Source organism: Neophocaena asiaeorientalis, unplaced genomic scaffold, assembly GCF_003031525.2.
Source record: "Neophocaena asiaeorientalis asiaeorientalis breed wild unplaced genomic scaffold, Neophocaena_asiaeorientalis_V1.1 scaffold778, whole genome shotgun sequence".
NCBI lineage: Eukaryota > Metazoa > Chordata > Mammalia > Artiodactyla > Phocoenidae > Neophocaena > Neophocaena asiaeorientalis.
This window is the reverse complement of record NW_020176499.1, coordinates 301115-324604: the sequence shown is the minus strand read 5'-3', so window position 1 is coordinate 324604 and position 23490 is coordinate 301115. Positions and strand designations below refer to the sequence as shown.

The 23490-nt window shown below is 36.7% G+C and overlaps 2 protein-coding genes across 3 annotated transcripts in view; one reads left to right on the top strand and one right to left on the bottom strand.

The window, feature by feature from the left end:
- The window catches only part of CENPP (centromere protein P), a 220135-nt gene that overhangs the window by 99707 nt on the left and 96938 nt on the right, over positions 1–23490 (top strand). The gene's annotated exons all lie outside the window — the stretch shown is intronic.
- ASPN (asporin) lies at positions 883–21999 on the bottom strand. Of its 2 annotated transcripts, XM_024732972.1 has the most exons (9): positions 21825–21999; positions 18277–18326; positions 14672–14944; positions 11229–11341; positions 8838–9051; positions 7670–7780; positions 4744–4837; positions 4216–4354; positions 883–2106 (listed from the first exon to the last, which is right to left on the bottom strand). In XM_024732972.1, exons 1-9 carry the CDS (start codon positions 21869–21871, stop codon positions 1909–1911), a joined length of 1239 nt encoding a protein of 412 aa, XP_024588740.1. In that variant the 5' UTR covers positions 21872–21999; the 3' UTR covers positions 883–1908. The 2 variants fall into 2 exon arrangements, with proteins under 2 accessions (XP_024588740.1, XP_024588742.1); XM_024732974.1 differs by lacking the exon at positions 18277–18326.

The window sequence follows — 23490 nt, the reverse complement described above, 5'->3', positions numbered from 1 at the left end:
ATTTTCACATATACTTTTATTATTCAGTTCTTATAGCAACTTATTTGATCAGTATTCTCATACCTACCCTTTATAGATGAGAAGACAGGTTCAGAGAGATTGTGATTTGCCCAAGACTATAAGTGGAACTGGACTTCTGTGTATGTTTTTCCAGCTCGGAGCTCTGTATCCCTGGGCTCTTTCTGTTATATCACTATTGGTGCTATTATTTTAATCTTGCCCCTACAGTTTTACCAAACAAAAATACGAACTATTTTGTTTCAGGTTTCCAAATTTGTGTCAGAATTTAGAAATTAAGTAAATTTTATATAAAGCAGTAGTTCTCAACCAGCTGCAATTTGGCTCCACCCCTTCCACCGGGACATTGGCGTTTTGGGGAGAAATTGTTGATTGTCACACTGTGGGGCCAGCGTGCAAGTGCTGCTGGCATCTAGTGAGTAGAGACCAGGGAACTGCCAGACATTCTGCAAAGGACAGGATAGCACTCCACACAGAGAATGATCCAGCCTAGAGTGTCAGCAGTGCCAGAGTTGGGGAACCTCACTATGAAGAAGAAGACCTATTTACCCATTCTTGACCTAGATATCCAGACCCTCCACCCCATTTTACAGATCTGTAAGGTACTGCTCTCCCCAAAATTATTTAAAGTCTAGTTTTTGAGGTGATTTACCATAAAGGTGATTATCTTTCATGGCATAGGTATAATTTGGGATATTTCGGTACTATTATTAAGAATAAGCATTAACACTTTACTAAAAATGTTTTAGTAAAAATATAAGAGTTTTATGAAAAATAGTTTATGTTCCTGAATGGGAGAAGAAAAATTAAACCAAAGCAAAATATTTTATTTCAAACCAATGTTTTAATGTTTTCCTTATTTTCTAGTTTTACTTATGTTGAACACCAACAAAAATATACGTTAAAGTACTCTTAATTTTTATACAGACCTGTGCATTCTGTTTAATGCTCTGCCTATTCGGTTATACCAGGTGTGTTTTTCAGAGTTATCCAGTTTGTGCATATTTAAGGAGACAGTTTGGTGTAGAGTTGATAGTATCCAGTCTCTTCCAACGAAGGTCTTACAAAGGGACATCTCAAAAATATTCCTTAGCATTGAGGTGACAGTGTTATATAACCTAACAATTGACACACTGTTAAAAGCTTATAATAACTGTGATAATAAAAAGTGTGAGATTTTATATAAACACTCACTATGAATTTCTATAGAGGTTTTATAATCAGGTAATAATAGTTAAAAAGAAAAGCATGTGCTACAGCTTGAAAAAAGCTGTTTATGAATAGCATCTGTTGAGTTGGTAATAAACACTTAGTGAAGGCTTTATTATGAGGAGTTTTAAACATAAAGACAGTAAGGCTCTAAGGCATGAGAATTTGAATAAGATTATATCAAACCATACTTCAACATTATTAGAAATATTACAGTAATACCCAAGTTTTTAAAGACAGAATAAGGATAATATAACATACTCTATATAACCGTACTTGTCAATTTTCTTTTTCTAATAGCAAATGAAAGAGCACAAAGTTTGTTAAGTCAAGCATTCCATTTACAGTACAGTTCTTTTTTAAATGCACTTGATAACAAAGTGTTAAATACTGAATGTCTTATTTTTTGTTACTAAGAAAGAACATTCAAGCATGAGATTTATGCAAAATCATTTATATGTAAAAGGAAACTGCAACAGATACTTATTTCCTTTAATCCTGTTGTAGTTTTTGCAAAATTCTGTTGAAATTTTTTGTCGTACAGTAAGTCAGTGGACTTACCACATGGAAATAGATTTTTTGCTTATGTGCATAATACCACCATTTTAAATAGAGTTCAAGTATCCCAAATGTAACAATTTTTGAATTTTACATTAAATGGATATCACTAACTACTAATTATTACTTTCTGAAGTTCCCAAGCTGAACACTCATTCTGCTCAAAACACAACGAAATGTTGCAGGTTGTACTTCCCAATACTTCACTGGGTTGTTGAATAAACTTATTGCACTGTATAAAGACTTCTTCATCTTTGGCACTGCTGGGCAGAAGTCATTCACTCCCACTTTCGTAATTGAATTAGAATGAAGGAAGATTATCTGTTGTAGTGGGAAAAGAGTTTATTAAAAATACATGATAAATGTAAAAAGAAGATATTCTGCTTATAGTCAGCATTTGTTCATGGGTTTGTCTCTTTATTTTACACTGATTTGAATACATTTTGCTTAAAGTATATGTGCCTGTTTATGCCTGTTAAATACTTATTACAAGGATGCAGGCTCCTGTGTTATATACAAAAGTGCTCTATGTGTGAAGTGTGGCGTAGCACTCATGCCAGTGCCCAGGGCACACTGCCTGGTCAGCACATGCCACTCTCCTCTGTCTCTGTCTCTATACACAAACACGCACACACACACACTCACGCACACACGTATACGTGTGTGCGTGTGTGTGTGTATGGTTACTTCAGTGCCGTATTTACAATAATGTGTTTTAAAAGTATTAGAAGTGAGCAGAAGAATGAAATTTAATGCTCTAAGAACGACTTTCAATATGAATGTGAAGAATTTTTAGCCAGCATTTTCTGTGATCAAAGGGAGAAGTGTAGAGCTGCTTTTTTGTAAATTTTATAGAAAAATACATCTATCGACATCTTAAATATGTATCTGTAATACAACATCAATAGTTGAATTTTTATTTGCTCCAATGGATAAAATACAATTTTATAGGCTGTGTATGTGTCTTATTAAATTATTACTCAGAAAGAATGGACAATATAGGACCTTCCCTTCATTCCCTTTAATAGCCCTTTAAATTTCTTCCTTGGATTTTTTTGGCAACTGAGATTTCTGAGAAGTAAAAACAATCTACTTAATTAACAGTGTTTCGGCATATTAGGAAGAAGGAGCCTTTTGCTGGCAAGGCTAAGATACCAGTTCTAGCTGTTGTTACCTCTAGATTTTGCCTTGGTGAGATTGATCTGAGCCAGTCATGAGAACTGTAGGCACTGCTAAAACCTCTAGTTTTCTGTTGGAGTCCCTGCCGCCCTCTATTAATCTTGGAGATTTTGTGACAGATGCATTATATGGTTTCCTGGCAGCCCAGCAGCAGTGCAAGATGTAGTTTACCACAGCATTGACCTAATTGAGAATGGGGAACAGTGCTGGACATGAGTGTGTTTGCTTTGTGGACATCCGTTGAATGTATCCTTATGACTATGTGTTATAATTCTGTTCATTTTTTAAAACGCTAGCAATAGTATGGATAGATTTAAGGCACCCAGAAGCTGGGATCAGCGTTGTGGAGTAAAATACTCAAAGACTGGACAGCTTGAGGGAGGAAAGACTCTGGTCATGGTCACTGGTTAAATAAACATTTAAACGCAGCGTTTGAAAAAATCAAAGCAAAAGTTATAATCTTGAAATGAGCATCTGCCTATATAGCACATCCATTTTGATGGCTTCTATTTCACAGGCTTCTATTTGTGTAGTGAACAAAACTTGTTTAAAGAAAAATTAGAAAGAAATCTAGAAGCAAATGGCTCAAGGCCCAGTTTTGTTCTCAATGTGTTTTTCCTTGGAAGATGAGGAATTGTATATCAAGGAAAGCACATGAGAAAAATGGACTAACATGACATGAGATTCTTAATTTGAGGTCCACAAATGGGAATCAGGAGGATCTGTGAAACTCCTAAAATTATGTGCACCCTTAATGCTCCAAATACTGACTTTTCATTATATATTCTGGCCTGAGATTTTAAAAAGCATGCACACTTCTAATGTGGCACCACATTGATAGTGAAAATACCTGGGACTTCATCCACATGCTCTGCCTTTGTGAAATGTTTCCAGAATGAAAGGTTATATAATTTTATTTGATTTCCTCCTGACCGGTCCTGCCTTTACATAGCCACTGCCACCCCAGAAACCTGAAATTAGCTGTGTCCGTACCTTCACCACAATGGCCTTAGCAGTTTCAGTAGAAGAAACAGAGGGATGGAAATGGCTACCTGAGCGTTTTAGCTGATATCTCAATAGAAACCGGTATTCTAACGCTCTCCTTGGCATAAAACACCTCGGCCAAACTGGAGGGTCTTTAGGGTGTGGATTACCATTGCTACTTGATTGGTCTTTGCTCCAGATACTAATATGTTTCATAAAAACAAAGAAAAGTACTAATATCTGCAAAACACAAGTAGAATATTTTACCTGGAGGTATTTCAACTCTTGTAATCCTGAAGGGATTTTTTTCAGTTTATTGTTTTCCAAGTGTATTTCTCTCACACGTGGTATGTTAGCAAGACTTCCATTTTCGATATCTGTGATTCTGTTGTTTCCTAGACCCAGCCTAAAAATGACATAAAATGCATCAGCTCTTGAGCAGATGGTATGATACACTTAGCTGCAAACACCACAACTGAGTTAGAAATATTTGTATATATGTTCAGAGAAAGGTATTTCATGGTTTCCTTTAATAACCTATTTCAGGATGTAACAGCCCTCTCCTCCACTGTCAGAAAATTTTCTGTCTAACCTATATGCAACAAAAGGGACATTTGGAAAGTGTCCTTTTCTCATTCCACTTGCTGTCCCTCTTCCATTACTGAGACAGAATGATAGCAGTTCCTTCTAGTTTTCCCTTAATTTTATGTCCCTGTACACATTCTCCAAGAAGTTTCATTAATATCTTCATCATATGGACTGCCACTTCCAAGTTAGGATTTGGGGGATGTTTACCTTTGCAGATCTTTGTATCGTTTAAAATCCTCTAGTTCCACAGTTGAAATTTTATTATAGTCTAAATGTAGCTCCAGTAAAGTTGAAGGTAGTTCTAGCGATAAGAAAAGACATATGTATGTTAGATCAGGTTAAGACCAAGCCCTATTGATTATTTGTTTACTTGTTAAGTTTCACATTATAGGCTTAGGCAGTTTTGGGGGAATCTGCTTTTTTAAGCTTTTTATTATGGAAAATTTCAAACATATACAAAAATAGAAACTAGTATTATGAGACACCATGCTGTTGCCCATCTTCAACAGTTATCTCCATTTTTCCAATCTTGTTTCATCTACGCCAATAGTTATTTATTATTGATTTGTTTATTGACTTGTTTTTATTTATTCATTTATTTTTTTGCTGGAGTACTTAAAATCAAATTTCACACACATAATGTCATTTCACCTGTAAAGACTTCACTAGACATCTCTAACCCATAAGGTCATCTTTTTTTCCCCTTACATAACCATCATGTTAGTATCACATCTAACAAAATTAGCAACAATTCTTTAATCATCTAATATTCCTCTCCCTAATGATCTCAAATGTATTGTTTTACAGTTGACTTGTTCAGGTCAGGATCCAAATAAAGTTTACAGGATATATTTGGGTCTTATATCTCTTTAAATCTCTTCTTCTATTACTCTTTCCTTTTTCTCCTCTTCTATTGATTCGTTTCAGATATTAATTTGCTTGAGATACTCCTTTGTAGATTGGGCTGTTGGCCTCCACATAATATAGTTTATCATGGTTTCTAGCCCCCTTATTTCTTATGACCTGTAGTTAGATATAGAGACCAGATTAGATTCAGCAAATTGCTCTTTCATCTGACAGTCTTTGCACTCATTTATTGATTACCGCTACCTAGATTTATTATTTCATTTAGAATGGGAAAAGTGATTTTCTGATTTTGTCATTCGTTATTCATTTATTAGATGAGATTGTTCTCTAAAGAATTTTCTTTCATTAATTATTTACTTTATAATACAGTTTTTATAGAAAAAGCAGCATAAATGCTTGCTTTTTTTTCAAGTAATGAATTAGTGCAATGCCCAGAGGTGACCAATGAATTTTTTTTATATCATTATGAACATATGGATTTTTTCCCTGTTTGATATGTTTGATCCACTGCAGTATTTATTCTTTTCAATTAGTAGTAGTTTCTGCATAAATTAAGGGAAGCATCTTCAGTGCCACCTGGCACATGGCAGGTACCTTGTGAATGTTTGCACCTTCTCTTCTCACACCTTCATATTCTGACCCCAGCCCTCCCCAGATTAACTGAAGCTGGAATGAAAGACACTAACCAGAAAATTCAGTCAGATCTCATTTTATTAATCCTACACATAAGATATTATTTTTCAGTCAAAAGTTCTTGTTAGCTAGCTAGGAAATGCATTCGTTTTTCAACTCTTGCTAAAACATTTCCATATTTTATTAGTAGTAAAGACTGTTGAAGGTAAGTTCTATCTTCAAAGACCTTAAACACTAATTGAGCAAGTCTATCATGTATACAAAAATTACTAGAAAAATATTTTAGAGTGTGCCAGTCTATTCTAGAATATGCTGTAGCAAGTCAAAGATGAGAGATCTCTGTGCATGTTGAGTCAGGAAAACTTCTTGGAAGAGGGTTTGTAGAATTTAAGGGGACTGTCCTCTCATGGATTTGGATAGTTCAGTGACTGCCAACAAATATAGTATACTTTCATACAGATATTTCTATACCTACTCTATCTTCAAACAGGTCTCTCCTCCCCTCAACACAATACTATTATGTAACAGAATTTTCCAGATGAATAGGAAGGAAAACAGTTTCACTCTTCTTATGTTAACTTGTCAGGTCTGGTAAGAACCCTCTGGACCTCGGCCTAATTCATCCTGTCAACAATGGGTAGTGATGATTGAATTATAACATTTGGGCAGTCAGCCTTAACATTTGAGCAAATAAGTCATAAAAACAAAAAACTGGCATTCGAATGTCATAAGGATCAACAAATTAAATTATCAGCATGTATTTGTTTTGTTAATCTTCTGGATCATCTGAGTAGTAGAAAAGGGGTTATGGTAAAATAGAAGAAAACAGGTTATTGCTGCTTTTACTGTGGATACTGAAAGACAGGGCTGTTTGAAAGGAAAATGTGTTATTAATCATAGGGGTTATTTCTGATCCAGGTGTTAGCATAGAAGAGAGAACTTGTCAGGGAGGAGGAAGGTGTGACCTTGAGCATGGGTTTGGAGAAAGGCAAATCCAATCTAGTTAATCATATGATAAAGAGCACGGTGCTCATTCTGTTATTGGTTATGTCAGGAGAGAGCGTTTACTATGTGCCCAACATTGTCTTCAGACCTTTCTCTGCATCAGCCCATTAATCTACACAGCACCCCTGTGTAAAAAAATGAGATATAGAGTGCCTTGCCCAGAGTATACACCTATCCCTGCCAGAGCCAGCGTCTGCGCCAATCCCTCCTCACAAGCCCCACCCTGAACCACTGCTGCAAGGCTGGGAGAAAGGTCTCTGGCCCTGTGCTTCTTCCTCTGCTTTCTTCTCTACAGAATTCTCACCTCTAACAGACACTTCACAGAATGACAAGTATAGATGAGTAAATGTTAGGAAAGAGACAGAAAATAAAAAGCTTTGCTTCTTAATGTTTGTTCGTACTGGGAAAAAAAGATTCTGGTTTCATACTGTCAAAAAAAGAAAAAAGAATTACATATGGCTCTTGATGTGTACATGAGAAAACACTAAATTTCATACTACACTGACCAGATATACTGGTAAAAAGGATTCTAATTGCAGTGTGGTTTTGACAGTGTGTACACTTTACAACCTTACATTTAATGGTCATTTTAAAATGACAATTCAATAAATACTGTATAAATACAAACCTTTAGGAATTGAGGTCAGTTTTGCTTCTGCAATTCTGATATGAAACACTGTTACCCCTTCAAATGCCCCTGGTTCAATCCCATTGTTATCAAGAGGGTTTGCACTCATTTCTGTGGGGGGAAATTATATAATTTAGCATACATATGTTGTATGTGAAGGAAACTCACAAAGCAGAGATGCACGTCCCAAGAAAATTCTAAGAAGTGTGAGCATTATTGTTCACTCTCCATCACTCAGTATATCTGTTTCTGTGTCTATCTACTCTCCTTTCTGTCAGTCTCAGAAAAAGACTGCTTTGTATTACATAAGCTGGAATATATAACAGCTTTACTATTTTGCTTTGAATTACTAAGTCAGTAACTTACTTATCACTCTTTTCGAACCGTGATCGTAATCAAGGTTTCGTTATAGTAATGTAACATAGGAAAAAAGACCATCCTTCGTATAATTTAAAACCTTTGTGTTTTCCACTGTACATTTATTTATTTGTCACCTAAACTTTTAAAATTGTAAGTCAATTAGAAATTACTTGATTAACAGAAATATAACTGAGGAATGCCAGAAAGTGAAGCTATTTGGTTAAGTGCCAGGCACTTGGTTGAATTAAATGAGTAAATAAATGAATGAGAGTATTGGTTAGGAATTTTGAATGGATATAGTAGGGGAAGATGGCATGGTTATACCATGGGTGTTAGAAGTAAAATAGTGTGTAGAATTGGAAGTATACAGTAAAAACACCTTAGATGAATAATCTTCAAAGCAGATAATGAAAAGTTAGATGTACATTCCAAATAATATCTGAATTAATGTTGTAGGTTATACTTGAGTAGTTTTTACAATACATTAAAAATGATACCATTAAATTAAATAAGAATAACAGATTTTAACCAATTAAGTGCAGTCAGAAAACAGAAACCACACTAAGGGATTCTTGAGAGTGCAGAGTGCATGTGTATTTATATTGTAAAAGGTGGATTTCTTTAAGTGCTATAAATTTTGTTTGATACTTTCATTGATTTATGAATGGCTTATCTAGGTACAGCTTACTAGATTCAAAAAATTAATTTTGGAAATTATCAGTCCTAAAGTTGTTAATGATGATAAAGATCTCTACATCTGCATATTGCTTATAATTTTAAAATGTTCCATTTATTTGCAAAAACTTACCTAGCACATGTAAAGAATTCATTCCTTTGAATGTCTCCTTTTGTATTTTCTTAACTTTATTGTCATGAATTCTGAGTTCTGCTAACGATTTGGGAAGATTAAGTGGTATTTCACTTAGTTGATTGTGGGACAGATATAGCCTTCGCAACTTCTTTGTGGTTTGAAAGGCTTTGGGATGAATCTTTGTTAGTTTGTTGTTGTTCAGAATCAAAGCCTAGATAAAGCATAAAAAGTTATACCATATCAGGAAGTGGATATGATTTACCAATATTCTACAGTGATTAGTCACTCATGGAAATCAATGCAAATTATGTCATTCATATACTTTATTAACAATGTAAATAATTCTCCAGCCCAATCTAAGCTTAAATAAAGAAAAATTTACTACTGAGTTGGAACAGTGCAAAGCTTTAACGATTGGTTTCACACCTTTGGTTTATCTTTGAGTAGGTGACACGTGTTTAAGGCTCCCCTCTCCCATTTCTCTTCATGGAAGTGATGGATAGTATTATCTTTATCTTATCTTTTTTTAAAATTTATTTATTTATTTGGCTGCATTGGGTCTTTGTTGCTGCACGGGGGCTCTTCGTAGTTGCAGCGAGTGGGGGCTACTCTTCGTTGTGGCGCATGGGCCTCACATTGTGGTGGCCTCTCTTGTTGTGGAGCACGGGCTCTAGAGCACAGGCTTCAGTAGTTGTGGCTCGCGGCCTCCAGAGCGCAGGCTCAGTAGTTGTGGCGCACAGGCTTAGTTGCTCCGTGGCATGTGGGATCTTCCCGGACCAGGGCTCGAACCCATGTCCCCCTGCATTGGCAGGTGGATTCTTAACCACTGCGCCACCAGGGAAGCCCTCTTTATCTTATCTTAAAAGCTATTCACTCTACAAAATTAACTTCAGTACACAACAAGTACATTTTTGCATGATTGTATCTACTCTTAAAACCTCACCTCTGTCTTGTTTACTAATGTTTACCATTTTCCCCAGAATAGAGGCCTGTAAGAATAAACTCTTACAAAGTGCCCTCAGCATTCTGGCATATTTTAGACAATGGGGAAATGGTAGTAGTTTGTGGAGAATGACTCCACCTCTTCTCAGTTCTGTGACTGTTTCTCAGTGCAACGTGGCAGCACTCTTCAGAGAAGACAAAACCCCAGAGAGTGAAAGCTTAATGCAGCCTGAATCTTTGTTCCCTACAGCCAAGCCCTTTGCGACATGTTGAGGGTTCTGACTGCAGCCATCTTGAGCTGCTGGGGTGTGGAACTTCAGAACCAAAACTGGGAAAATCCTTGGTAACCAGGGCTTGCCACTCACCTAGTAACTATTTTCAAAACGTGCCAGATTTTGCAGAAACAATTTTCAATGTTTCACAAGGGCAATGGCATTCCTAGGACTTTTTATTCCTCTCTGCTAATCTGGATCCTCTCATTCTTTCAGGGAGCAGCTCTAGATTATTTCCTTTTATGATTTTTGTCCCTGGTTTCATTCTACAACAACCTTCCCATTGTTTCCAGAATGACTTAATATACGCCTTTCTGGTATTATTCACATTGTTGCTGTTTCACAGAAGAAATACAAATACTTCTGCAGTTAAACTCCCTTTACTTATCATGTTTACTGGTTTCACCATAGGCCCTTAGTGTCTCCTTTTTCTTACCTTCCTTTCAGATACATCACTACTTTTAACAATTTCAACTGAGATAGGTTAAGCCTAGAAGAATTTAAAATACATCTTGTTACCACTGGTAAAATATACTCCTTTCTGTGTGTGCCGCACACCCCATGTCTGTGACAGTGTGGAATCAGGCTCTCCCTCAAACCCAATTTCAAATAGAATTAGAAATTTTACCTGCTAAAATCTAGAGGCTCAAAATGCTAAATAGAAAAATAAGAATCTTTTAAATCTTAGAAAATTAAAATATTAATGAGTATAGTAAGGAAAAGTTCTTTTTCATCTTTTGAGATCTAGAAAAAAAAGCCATACAAGTATATTTAGTCAATTATGTTATATTGCACGTGCTGCTGTTAGAGCTTTGTGGGTTTGGGTACTGCTTTTCTTACGTTGTGCACCAATGAGTTCCTGAAAATAATCAGTTTTATTATTTTAGTGTATAATGACTATGATTACCTAAATAGAACCTAAATAGATCATAAGGACCACTTATTTGAATTTTTAGCCCTCTGCCTTTCCACCTGTCTGTTATTCAGTAAACATCAGTTGAACTAAATTATTACTTGAATTAAATCTATAATTTTTCATTAACTAGACCACTGCTGAATAACGGGGATTTTGTCACTCATCATACACAGAAAAGTAAGACTTGTTTACACAAATACAAGCAATCATTTTAGCAGTGACAGAGATTTTCACTTAAATATTTGCATGTATTCTTACATAAAGTGAGATGAGTCCTTTAAAATCATTTTCTTTGATTTCCATAATTTTATTGTTTTGAAGGTCAACCATTCGGGTATCAAATGGAATATTGCTTGGGACAGAGGACAAACCTGAGAAATAAACAAACACGTTGCATATATGTTATATGCTAAAGATGAAATTGCTGATATGATAGAAATGTGCTTTTTTTAAAATTCATGGTTACCATTAAGTAATAGATGACTCAACATGTAACAGATGACAAAAACATTGTTCTTTGGAAAGGCCTAAAGATCTTATCAAGTAACTTTATTTTTACAAGGTGTCTAGCTGGTTCTAGCTATCACCGTTCAGTCTGCTGCAAGGTGACATTAAATGGAGCTAAGTTGGGGGGTTCTAATATGACGAGGAGGAGATCTACAGCTGAGGCACAGCTTCTGCTGATGCACTTTTAACTAAAGAATATTAACATTCTTTGCAGATTTTCAGGCAGTTGTAGTGCTAAATTGGAGCCTGTGGGTTTTGATCATTTTAAGAAGCATCAACATGTAAAAAGTTGTGCTTAGAAAATAGATAAATTATTTTCGTGTACACTATCAAAGACTTTACTACCCATTTCCTTTAATAATGAGCTCCTCTAATTAGTCGTAAATTATTTGATTTACGAAAACTTATTCATCCATAACATATAATTAACATCTAGGTGTATAGTATACCTTTACTGAATTTATCACCCACAGCCTTAGCTCTTTTCGAGCTGTGTACTCTAGTAATAGCCTTCTTTTCTCTCATCTCAGCAGCTGCATCTTCCTTTTTGTGTAGGTACTCAGTAAATGTTAATTACATTATTTAAAGACTTAAGTGTGTTTTTCCTCTCTTAAAGAAGCAGAAAATTGCCAGGAGCTGTATGTGGCGCATTTCTTCCTTACTTTCCTTGCTTTCCCTAAATGGCTGAACATGTGCACCTCTGATTGTTGTCAGACATTCCATATGGTATTTATGCTTGATGAGCATGGGGCTTTCTTGGTTTTCCCCAACATTTTATTTTTGAAATGTTCAAACATACAGAAAAGTTTAAACAATTTTACAGTGAAAATTCATATTCCTTTTTCTCCCATCAACATTTTACTATACTGTACTTGCTGTCCATCCATCAATTTATCTTTTTTATGTATTTTAAAGTGAGTTTTAGATATTACTACACTTTTAGTGGAGGCATCCTTACTCCTAAAGAGTAGTATTATATTTAATAGGCCCAAATTGAAGAATCCAATATTGAAATACTGTGAATATCAACATTTCACTTGACAGCCCTCAATTCTTTGCCCTTTATACTTTAAAACTGACAATTCTTTTAAGAAGTTTGACATAGATGGAAAGGGGGGAAAGGGGGTAACTTGATGTGTTACCAAGGTAACAGCAGTTTTGTTAGGAGATTACTTTGGTTTTAGAAAATGAAGTGGAAGTTCTTATAGGAAGGTAGAGGTTCTGCAGACAGGATCTAGTAACATAAACTTTGACAAACCTTCCCCTACCCTACCCCTGATGAATTTGGAAGCTCTGAAAAAAATTTCATTTCCTGAGGGAAAAAGATTGTTAAGTGTCCTTTTCATCTTCAGTTGTCATGGGGGACCACTATATGCTGCTAACAGTGCTGTGTCATTTTAAAGGTATGTGTCATACTATTACAGATATTCTTGGGTGAATTTTATTAGATTTTTTTCAAAGCTAAATATTCAAGAGACCATGTAAGTAAAACACTATTTGCAACCAACTGTCTGTCATGAGGCAGTTTGGTTTTTCTCAGTTCTTTGAAGACAGTCACATACTGGAGCAGAGCTATGCAGTGTTTCCTTCAAGGTCTTTAAGTTGAAGTAGAAGACTTTGTGCTGGAGTGAACATGAAGGCCATCACACAAGGATGGTGTGTGCTAAAGGTGAACATCTCCTTAGTCAAAGTTTTACCCAGAACAAACCCAGTTTACATCCAGCAGTATCAAAGTAGATATATACATTTTTATCCTGATCTTTGTTTAGCAAAGTGTTTTCTCAGGCTTCAACTCTACAAATTGATAGTGAAGTTTTTTCCTGCCTGGGATGCAGCTTAAAAACGACAGTAACAAAAGAAAAAAAAAAAAGACCTTCCGATACTCCCTAATCTAACACACCAGGGTCTGTTTCAGCTTCTACATTTCTCCTTCCTGCCGCTCTTCCCACAGTCATTCTTGCCTGTGCTTCCAGACCAGCAAACGTTGTTTGCATCTTGTCATCTCTTTCTCACAAGAATGTCAAAGGTAAAGCTTAAAACCCATTTTTTCCTGGCCTGTATATTCCATTAAGACTTTACCAGTGATTCTAGCTCATAATAATATCCTCGTTTTGGGATGTTTTTTGTTCACCTTTCTCATTATCGCGGGCCTCTCACTGTTGTGGCCTCTCATGTTGCGGAGCACAGGCTCCGGACGCGCAGGCTCAGTGGCCATGGCTCACGGGCCCAGCCGCTCCGCGGCATGTGGGATCTTCCTGGACTGGGGCACGAACCCGTGTGCCCTGCATCGGCAGGCGGACTCTCAACCAATGCGCCACCAGGGACGCCCAGTAACACATTTTTTAAAAGTCTCTGGAGTTCACTGTAACAAGCTTTGACTATTACCACGAATGCTGTGGCAGTAGGAAATGAATCTAAAGCTTTCAGAGGCACTGTCTGCTCATATGCGCTCTGGAAGTGGCCTTAAGGGGCCTCCAGGTCCAGAATGGTAGGTGTGTGCCATACTCTTGGTTTCCCACAGTGGGTCAGGTCTGAGCCATCTCCTCCTTTACAAATAGCTGAGTACAACAATTGTTGATGTGCATTCCTGTTACACCTCTCCCTGAGTATGCCCTTCTATTTGAGAGCACCTTCATTAGAAGTATTAAAAGAATAAAATACTCAGCAGAGAATTACACATTTTTAAGAGACTTTAGAAAGTGGTTTTTAGTTCAGCCATTTATTTTCTAGATAGTTTTAAACCCAAAACATTCAAAACAAATAGAGTATTGTCTTTAAAATGTCTAGATTAGAGATTTCACAAACTCTATAACTATTTATTGTTCTGGATGGGCAACTTATTTTGTTATGGTAAAATTTTGCTAGGAAGCACAGTTTCAACCAGCTGACACTCTATAAGATGAAACCACAGTGACATCCGTTCTCTCTAAAGGAAATTAAAATGTAATACTGATTCAAATTTGGGAAGAGAAGGAAATGTTCTGTATATGAAATTTCCATTGTTTTCCTCTGATTTTCTGGATTTTAAAAATAAGTTTGGTTGTACTTTGGGGTTTGTTATACTTTTCAAAAATTTAAGTGAAAAATTCCTTTACAATCAGCTGATTTTTGAAATTTCAGTGAGGTCTTTCCCTATCCTTTAAATTTTGTCAAAATGACATTATTCTACAAAACAAGTTGACATGTGTCCTTACCTAGATCAGAACAGTGTACAACTCTTGAGTAGCACTGGCATCCAAACGGACATATTGGAAACAGATCGAATGGGAAGAAGGGGTTAATTGGCTCTCTTGTTGGGAAAAGAGAGTTGTTAGCATCACTGTCACCTTCGTCTTCCATGTCCTTCAGCATCATATTCTTCAGTGTCAGGTACGAAGGGTGAAATAAAGGTTTGGCAGAGCACAAAGTCAAGAACACTAGGAGCACATACTCCTTCATGTCGTCCTGTGTAGGGGACCAGTCTAGAACTAAGTAGATAGACATTAAGGATTACATTAAAGTTTAAATAAATACAGTTCCTGCTGCTGTACATTTCTCAGAGCTGGCAAGAGTACAATGAAATGGCATTCTAATTTATTACCAGTGTGAGAGTAAGTTTATTAAAAGTTTTGGGAAAGCAGTTCAGCAATATGCATTGGAAGCTTTATAAATATCTTTATTTTTCATCTAGCAGTTCTACTTTTGGCATCTAGTCTCAGGAAACAATTCTAATGTGCATAAAGGTGTTCATCAGAGAATCATATATAATAGCAAAAAAATTAAAGATAATACTAATGGTTAAAGAGAAATAGTAAAATAAAATAGGGTATATTTATTCCATGAAATACTTTGGAACCCACAAAATGTTTGCAAAGATATTTAAAAATATGAAAAACTGTTTTTTGAAATAAAAAATATAAAAAATCTATACATAGTATACTTACAAACACATACATACACAAAACCTGGCACAAATATACCTAATTGATGATAATATCTGGATGGTAGAGTCATGAATTACTTGTGTCTTTTTTTTTCTTTAATTTCTATACTGAGCAATAAGAACTACATTTATACTTAGGAAACTAATAAATGCTTTTAAAAACAAAAACATATTCTCATACCTGACTGTTTGCTCCTAAAATCCTTCCATTGCCTTAATATCTATGTCACTTTTAAAGTAAAATCCTTCATATCCCCTTAGTACATCTGGAAGTTTTCTTTTAACTTCTCTCCCACCATCCTCCCTAGCCTCACTCTGAGAGTTGGTTACTTTTTCCACAGTGTTATTGGATTTCTTCCTTTCAATCTGTTCCATTATCTAATACCTGATCCAAAGCATCTTTAGTCCAGGCTATTCTTTTTTACTGATCTTTCCACTGAGTTCCTTTTGTTTAGTTTTTTTGCAGGGGGAAGGCATGGGGTGCTTTCAGTTGTAGTTTTTAAAGCCCACACAAAACTGGAATGTACGAATGAGAACCTTCTGAGAATAGATTTGTTGTCATCTGATGGTGGATATTCCTACAGGTATGTTTACATATCATGGTTTCTTAACCATCAACTGTGAAACATACATTCTTTGTAATTTTCAAAAATTAAAAGCATTATGATATCATCTAAAACAGACTTATGCCTGTCTTCCCTTTGGGGCATGCAGTTAGCTTCACATAATGCCCAATGGTGAGTCTGTATCCTGGCAGGAGGGAGTCCACACCCAGCCAGATCATCCAGCAGTGTAGCTGTCCTGCTATGCCTGAGCACCAGATAGCACCTTAGCCACAGAGGGCTTCTAGAGACAGTCAGAATTGGTCCAGCCTCAGGAAGACCTGGCCCTCCAAATCCTTGAATTATGCCAGCTTCTTACAGTTTTCTAGAACCCAGAAATCAGCTTTAATATCTCTCCACAGCCTTGCTTTTTTTTGGACTTAAGAATCAGAAATGAATTAACTAACTTAATTAAAATATTCATTTATATATCTTTTAATCATCAGAGAAAGGTTTTTTAAAAAACCCTACTGTCATCAGTGATTAACCTGATAACTAACATTATTTAACTCTTAGAAATCTATATGGCAACAAGTACATTTTGCCCACTGGGCGGCTGGATATGACCAGCCTTATCAGGTTTCCCTATGAGAACTCACACTCAATTGTGCTAGGAAAGGGGAGATTACAGGACACAGAACAGAAAATATTTTTATATTTTTATAATCTTATTCTGAATCCCACTTCAGAACCAGTTCTGTCCTTCCATCTCTACACTGCCTGTGGAATTGTCAATTCAGTTTATTCTAGATACGTCTCTCACATTAACCAGGAGGCCTGAGAGGTGCAAAGAGCTTCAGTGGCTTCCCCAAGGCCACATAACCAAATTGAAGTGGAAATTGAGTTAGAGCTCACGTGTCCCAACCCATTCTTTGCATCTTCTGCTGCAACCCACACAGGAGCACTCTCCTTTATCTTCTTTTATCTAGTGGCCTCTATCATCTCCTCCTTTCCAGCCAGTCCACATGTTGCTGTCCTGTGTACATCTGTACATAAAGGAGTGCACTCACAGCTTTCGGAGGGTGGAAATGGGAGTGGTTGTGTGGTCAGATTTGTATGGTGCAGAGACAGATTGTGCTGGCAACTCAAGGGCCAGCAGCTTCTGTCAGCCGGCCCTGGGGACAGGCAGGTTACTATTCCAGTCACCCTGGAATCCTGGCACAGGCACCTGGTTTTGGTCAACTAGGCTTCATTTCCAGCATCACTTTGGCACATCATTTCTGCTTCTTAGCTGCCTGCCTAACTATGCTCCATTATGTTTCTTGACCGTAGGCTTCTTTGTGGTTCCTGGCTCCTTAATGCTTGGTGCCCTGCCTTGCCTTGACTTCCACAATTCTCATTCTTGAGCTAATTTAGCTCTTGGTCTTTAGCAAAACCAAAGATTGTCTCTGGTACCAATTTATTCTTTAAGATTGTTCTGCATCGCAGCTCTATCTTCTAGGTCCATAGCTGCCCCAACCTTATTTGACCTTGGTAGAGAAGTTAGTGAATTAAATGTCGTTTGAGGCCATGTCTCTGGCTTTCTTTGAGGTTGCTGGAGTTTTTCATTGGGCATTTATCAAGTACCCACTGTGTACCAGGCACAGGGTTAGGATACATAATCCATGAAGTAGAACATGTTTGGATGTTCAATGGACATGCTTCTCCCTATCCACTTCTCCCACGCTTCCTTGCTCAAAACACAACCACAGCTCCTAATCCGCTACTCTCAGGTAAGTGTGGGATTGTTGTAAAAGTTAATACTTGAATGTCAGGTACACTAATAGGAAAACTAGAAAATAAATGCTCAAGTTAGTAAATAGAACTAAACTGTGGGTGGTCAGTGCTGGCTGTGTACACTCTGGCTCTAACATTTTGGAATAATCTCCAGATGTGTGGTCCCCAAACTCTGAAAATAAAATTCTTCACCATAAGTTTGTGTACTCCTCATAAATTGTGTACTCCTCATAAATCTCAGTTTACTATTTGAGACCAATAGAAATAAAGACATCTATAAAATATACATACATGAAAAAAAGGTTGAAATAGAATATACAAACCTAATAAGAGGGATAGTGGGCTTATGAGTGAAGGATTATTTTCTTGTATATGGTGCATATTTTTAAAATTATTATTTTGCTTTTTAAATATTTTAAATAGCAATCTGCAAGAAAATGGTCTTTACTCTGGTCCTCCATATACTTTTGCCTTTTCTTACCACTTCTAGAAACATTAGACAGTACAATTAAAGGTTTCCCATACACTGTCCCCTCAAAATTCAACCAACAGTGCCTACCTTCAAAATAGTCTGGAGCCACAATTTCTTGAGGGCTAGCACCATTTACTCTGGTCCATGGAAGATAAAAGAGTTTTAATAAAAAGTTATTTTTGAGTTGGTTGGTTGTTTGAGTTTCATTATTTTTGTAGAAACTTAGAGATAAATAGGCTGTAGCTTCCCCATCTAGACCAGAAAAATCTATGTAATGCATAATATACCAGAAATATAGACCTAAGAAAATGGTAAAACTTTAAAATATATATATAACAAGAGGAATATGTTAGAGATCCAAAGTGGGAGGCCAGGACGCAATGTCTTGGCTTTCCCTGTAGCCTGGCAGCAGGGCCAGGGACTTGCCTTCACTCCTGCAAACCCCATTTCCTGCTGCAGTCATGTTGCCCTATGATGTAGGAGAGCCCTGGAGCGGGGTGCAGGCTGGGATGAGGGGGAGCAGAGCAGTGTGACAGACTTAGAGGGACACTGGTATGAGGAGCAGAGCTGGGAGGAGACACAGAAGATCAGTGCTCAGGTGAAAGAGAGGAAGAAAGCCAATCATGAGGGAGAGGACTTATTTCTCTTACATGTTCCCTCCAAAAGGGCTGCTGGTCAGCCTACCTATGGGGTCAGGAGGAGCATCAGCCAGTGTCCCTCCCTTCGTCTCTCTTCTTTCTTACACTGATAAGCTACATGAGTTCCTCCCTGCCTTAGATAAGATTGTGACTCTGGCCTGCTATGTTAGGCAGTGGCTTGTCTATGGTAGTTGGCAAGCTTTCCAGTTGCTGGCTGGTGGGGGCAGCCACCAGTCATGCCCTTCTGGACCCTTCCCTGGTGAGAGAGGAGACATGTGGAAGCAGGAAATGTCATTTAGTTGAAACTCCCTCCCAGTGTTGAAGTTTCCTCCAGAACATTGTAGACCAGATGGTGTGTCTGCTCTCTGATTGCATGACTCCAGTGAGAGGACTCAGGGAGCATACCTCCTCAAGAGGCATCCAGTTCCACTGCTGTCCATCTGTGGTTGACAGGAAATTCTTTATATTGAGACCAAAAATGCCTTCTGTCACATTCTTCTCTCTGTGCTACTTGTTTTCTGTTAGTTATATGAAATTAACCTGATCTTTTTGCATTCTCTTATCCTGTTTACTTGAAAAGAGAAGTCAGGAGAACCTTGATTCCATGAGGAATTAACCATTTATTCCCTTCATTTGAGATGGCAAAGCCTTGATTAAAAAAACAAGTGATTATAGACCCCAAACCTTGCCCTATTCTAGTTAAGCAATTTATTATCAGTAGAAAAATATTGGAATGTCCAAGAGGGAACACTAAATAACAATGTTTTTTTCCCATTATTCAGACAGTGTAGAGAATATTGTTTCTCATTTAAATGATGACTCTTAGTTGTTTGTTTTATTTTTAAATTTTGTGTTTATTAATATGGCTCAAGCTCTTATTTAGTTTTGGCAGTATTTAGATTGTTATTTTTAAAACCTTTAAAAATGTTTATGTCTTGTTCTCAAGAAAGCTCAGTATTTCCCTGATATAGACGTTTTGACAGAGTTTCTTACTCATGGAAAACTTTGAAATTTGGTTTCAAATTTCTCTTACTCTGAATAATATTTGAAATATTATTTCAGTGCTACTGCTGTTATTACTAAGCCATGGCACATTAGAGCCAGGAGAGGCCTTTGAGACTTTGCTACCATGCCCTCTTTTATAGCAGAAGAAGCTGAAGCTGGCCTCCTCACTGCTGCATTGTCCACCCTTCTGCTTGGCCTCCTCTAAATGGGTCTTATTCCCACAGTGACTTCCAGACAGTAACCAGACTCTCCTCAGAGAGGATGGGGTGAGAGGCTTGGTCACGTTCTTAGGACTGGAAATGTAGCTTGAGAAGTGTCTTTCTGAATTTACATAAGCTCCTATTTTCTGCTTAAATGTTCCACAAACTGGAATGGAAGATTTGTCTAAGTGAAATGGTATTTCCTCTCAGACACTATCATTAGGAAAATAAGTCACTGTACTTTGAAATCCTATGCTTAAAGTTCTGCTTGGCTGAAATTCCTCTCGATTCACAAGTACCAATAATAGTTTTCAGTATATAAATGTGATATAACATGCTCCGTGTATTCGCAGAAGGAATCCAGACTAAATTCTGGTGTAGTCAAGGCACAGCCTTGTAAATGGACAAGTAAGTTAAACTTTGGAAACTTATTCACAGTACCTTTTTGTCATGGAAACTGATACTTTTAAAGCCTATGATTTCCTTAAAGAGATACTTAACTTTACCTTGAAAGTATAAATAGCAGCTGATTGAAGAACTTGCTGGCTGCTTTTCCTTTTATATGTTTTGTCCTTCATCAGTTTTTCAATGCATCTAGCAACCTAGCTACTGTCTTTAAAAACAAAAAACTCCTACCTCTTCATTTTTCTATTGTTTCCTATGCTTCCTTAAAACTTGTGCTTGTAAAGTTAATCTCTTGTCTCAAACCTCAGATCAGATATCTGAATATTCTTTTTTAATTAAGTAGCTGTAACAGAAGACTGCATATCCTCAATTCTTTCCACCACTACCCTATATGGCTAAATACTAAAAACATCAAGATGCTTTTACACGTGTGTGGGCTTATGATTTTTTTTTTAAACAACTCGGTTCTTGGTGGGATTTTTTAATTCTTTATTTTTAGAGAGATATATACCCCCTCAGATTCTTTGTGACTTAATCCTATATACCATGTGGCTACTGTTTATGGCTGCCACACCTCCAAATAGGTTAACAAGAAAGAATGCTGTGCTGTATTAGATTATGAGGGAGTAGAATATCAAATACATTGTTTAATTTGTTAAAATCTAATATTAAATAAAAAATTTACTTTGGGAGGGGACAAAGGAAATCTTTGTTTTACACTCCAACTGGATTTTGTGAAAAGAAGTTTCTAATCTTTCACATTGAATATAGGGCTAATTAAACTATTGCTGATACATATTCTTTCTTAGAGTTATATGGATCTCCATTTTAGCTGTCCAGTGTCATTTCATTACATAAGAATAAGGAATACATTTATCAAGGCAAAATATGAATATTCAAATATGTAAGTAAAAACATTTGAATAACTCATATATTTTTAAAATACCTTAGAAAATATCATAGTTTCACATTTTGAAAAAATCTTTTACTGTTTTCACTTAATGTATTTGTAATATCCCCAAACTTTCTTATCATTCATTATTAAGGTAATGTTATTTTCTTAAAAGAACATGTTCACAAGATATTTGCTTAAATGATTTTAAAAATCAATCCTGTTAACTTTTATGGTAAAGTATAATGACAGGTTATCATTTAGCTATTTTAAAAAGTCGCAATTATGTTGAAAGTAAATCCATTATATGTAAAACATAAAAGCTAGAGTAATTTTAGATATGTATTTAAGTGCTATTTTTTAAGAAATTATACAGATAAACTTTAAACTATATTATATAATTTACAAGCATTTATGTTAATAACATTAATGTCCTCTTAGTATTGACTAAAACAATTGTACACTAGTACATGAAAAAAAGACATGAAAACATACCTTGTAAGAAGAGAGTAAGTTCTCCTGAAAGTAGAATTTTCCACCATGTACTACTTATCTATAACGTAAATGTTCTCAGCTACTATTTAAGAAGAAAATATGAGAAGCTATTACATTTAAAAGAAAAACAGCCTTCTGCAGAGCCTGGTGTGGCTGCACCCTGGGTGACACTGGAATAAGCTGCTTCCACAGATTAGCGCATGTTAGTACTGAGAAGCGAGATTAAAACTTGTTACTGCTCATGTGTTTTCCATCACTGTTTGTATCGTAGCCAAGACTTCTAGCTAAACTCTAGACGTCTACTGGAAGATTCTGAAGAAAAAAAAGAGAGAGTTTAATAATTCATGGCAACTGGCCATTGAAAGTGCAGTCAAAGCCATTCAAGAAATACCTGATTTGAAAAAAATATGAAATTCTTAAATGAATGAATACTTATAAGTTACAAATTTAAAAATCACTCACTCTATATAGACTAACAAAATATTTATGAGTTTTAGGAAGGAATACTGAAAGAGTACATTATTGAAATGTAAACCCAATCTCCAGATGTACCTAAGAAAGGAGCCATGCTGTTAATTTTCTTCTGATGACTGAAGCTGTTACATCAAGCATACGTCTCAAGAATTTCTTTAAAAGCTTTTGGCCTTGCCACAGGCATGTCAGGGGAACTGCAGACCAGGCCCTATATAATGCTTCTGGCCCCAGCCTATATGCTGTGATACAGACATTGATGCAAGGATACAGGTGAAGCCTGCTTGGACTTTCACTTTTCAAGAGAATATCACCTATGACCACATAGCATTTAGGGAGGACATGGGAGCAGGAAGACAACATTCACAATTAGGCCTGAGAGAATGCCCAATTCCCACATCAATTAAGATATCATCCTTCAAGAGGACATTTTTCTAAGTCTGGGTACCTAAGTACTAGGTAACGCCAAACTAGCATCTTCATGACGTGCAGATTTGGGGGCCAGCCTGTTTGCAAAGCGCGTTTCCAGTAGTTTAGCAGAGTCTGGTCTCTCCTGACACAAAGAATCTGACTGTCGTTTGTTCCTGATTCCCAGAGAAATGGCACATGTTGAAGCAAGCCATAGAAAAAGTACTGTGCCTCCAATGTGCAGGACACCCAGCCCCCACTTAAATAAAATATACTTCTGTGGCCCTCACATCAGACAGTCCCGTATGCTGGCCTCTGCAGAGCTTTAGGCCTGCCCTGGGTGCAGCACCTGAGGTTTGGCAGGCCTCCTGTTTGGTTATAATGCTCATGTTCCCATTTATTCAGTTATGTTTAGTTCAAAACATTTGTCTGTTACCTTGATGAATTGGGACATCGTGAGTGTTGAACTGGATTTTATTAACCTGAGCTCCATCAAAGCAGTGGCCATAAATGAGAAGCTCCTTGGGCAGAAATCTGTGTCCTTCACAGTGTTTTGTTTTGTTTTTTTAACTTTTAACTGAAGTATACATTACAAAAAAATAAACATTGTAATGGTACAGCCCAATTAATTTTCACAAACACCTAATCAAGAAATCCCAGCACTCCTGGACCCTTCAGAATCACTCTGTCTTCAGAGGAGGCTGCTGTCTGACTTCAAAAACCATAGCTTTCTGAACTTTATATATACAGTGCATTCTCTTCTGAGTCTGGCTTTCTTCATTCAACG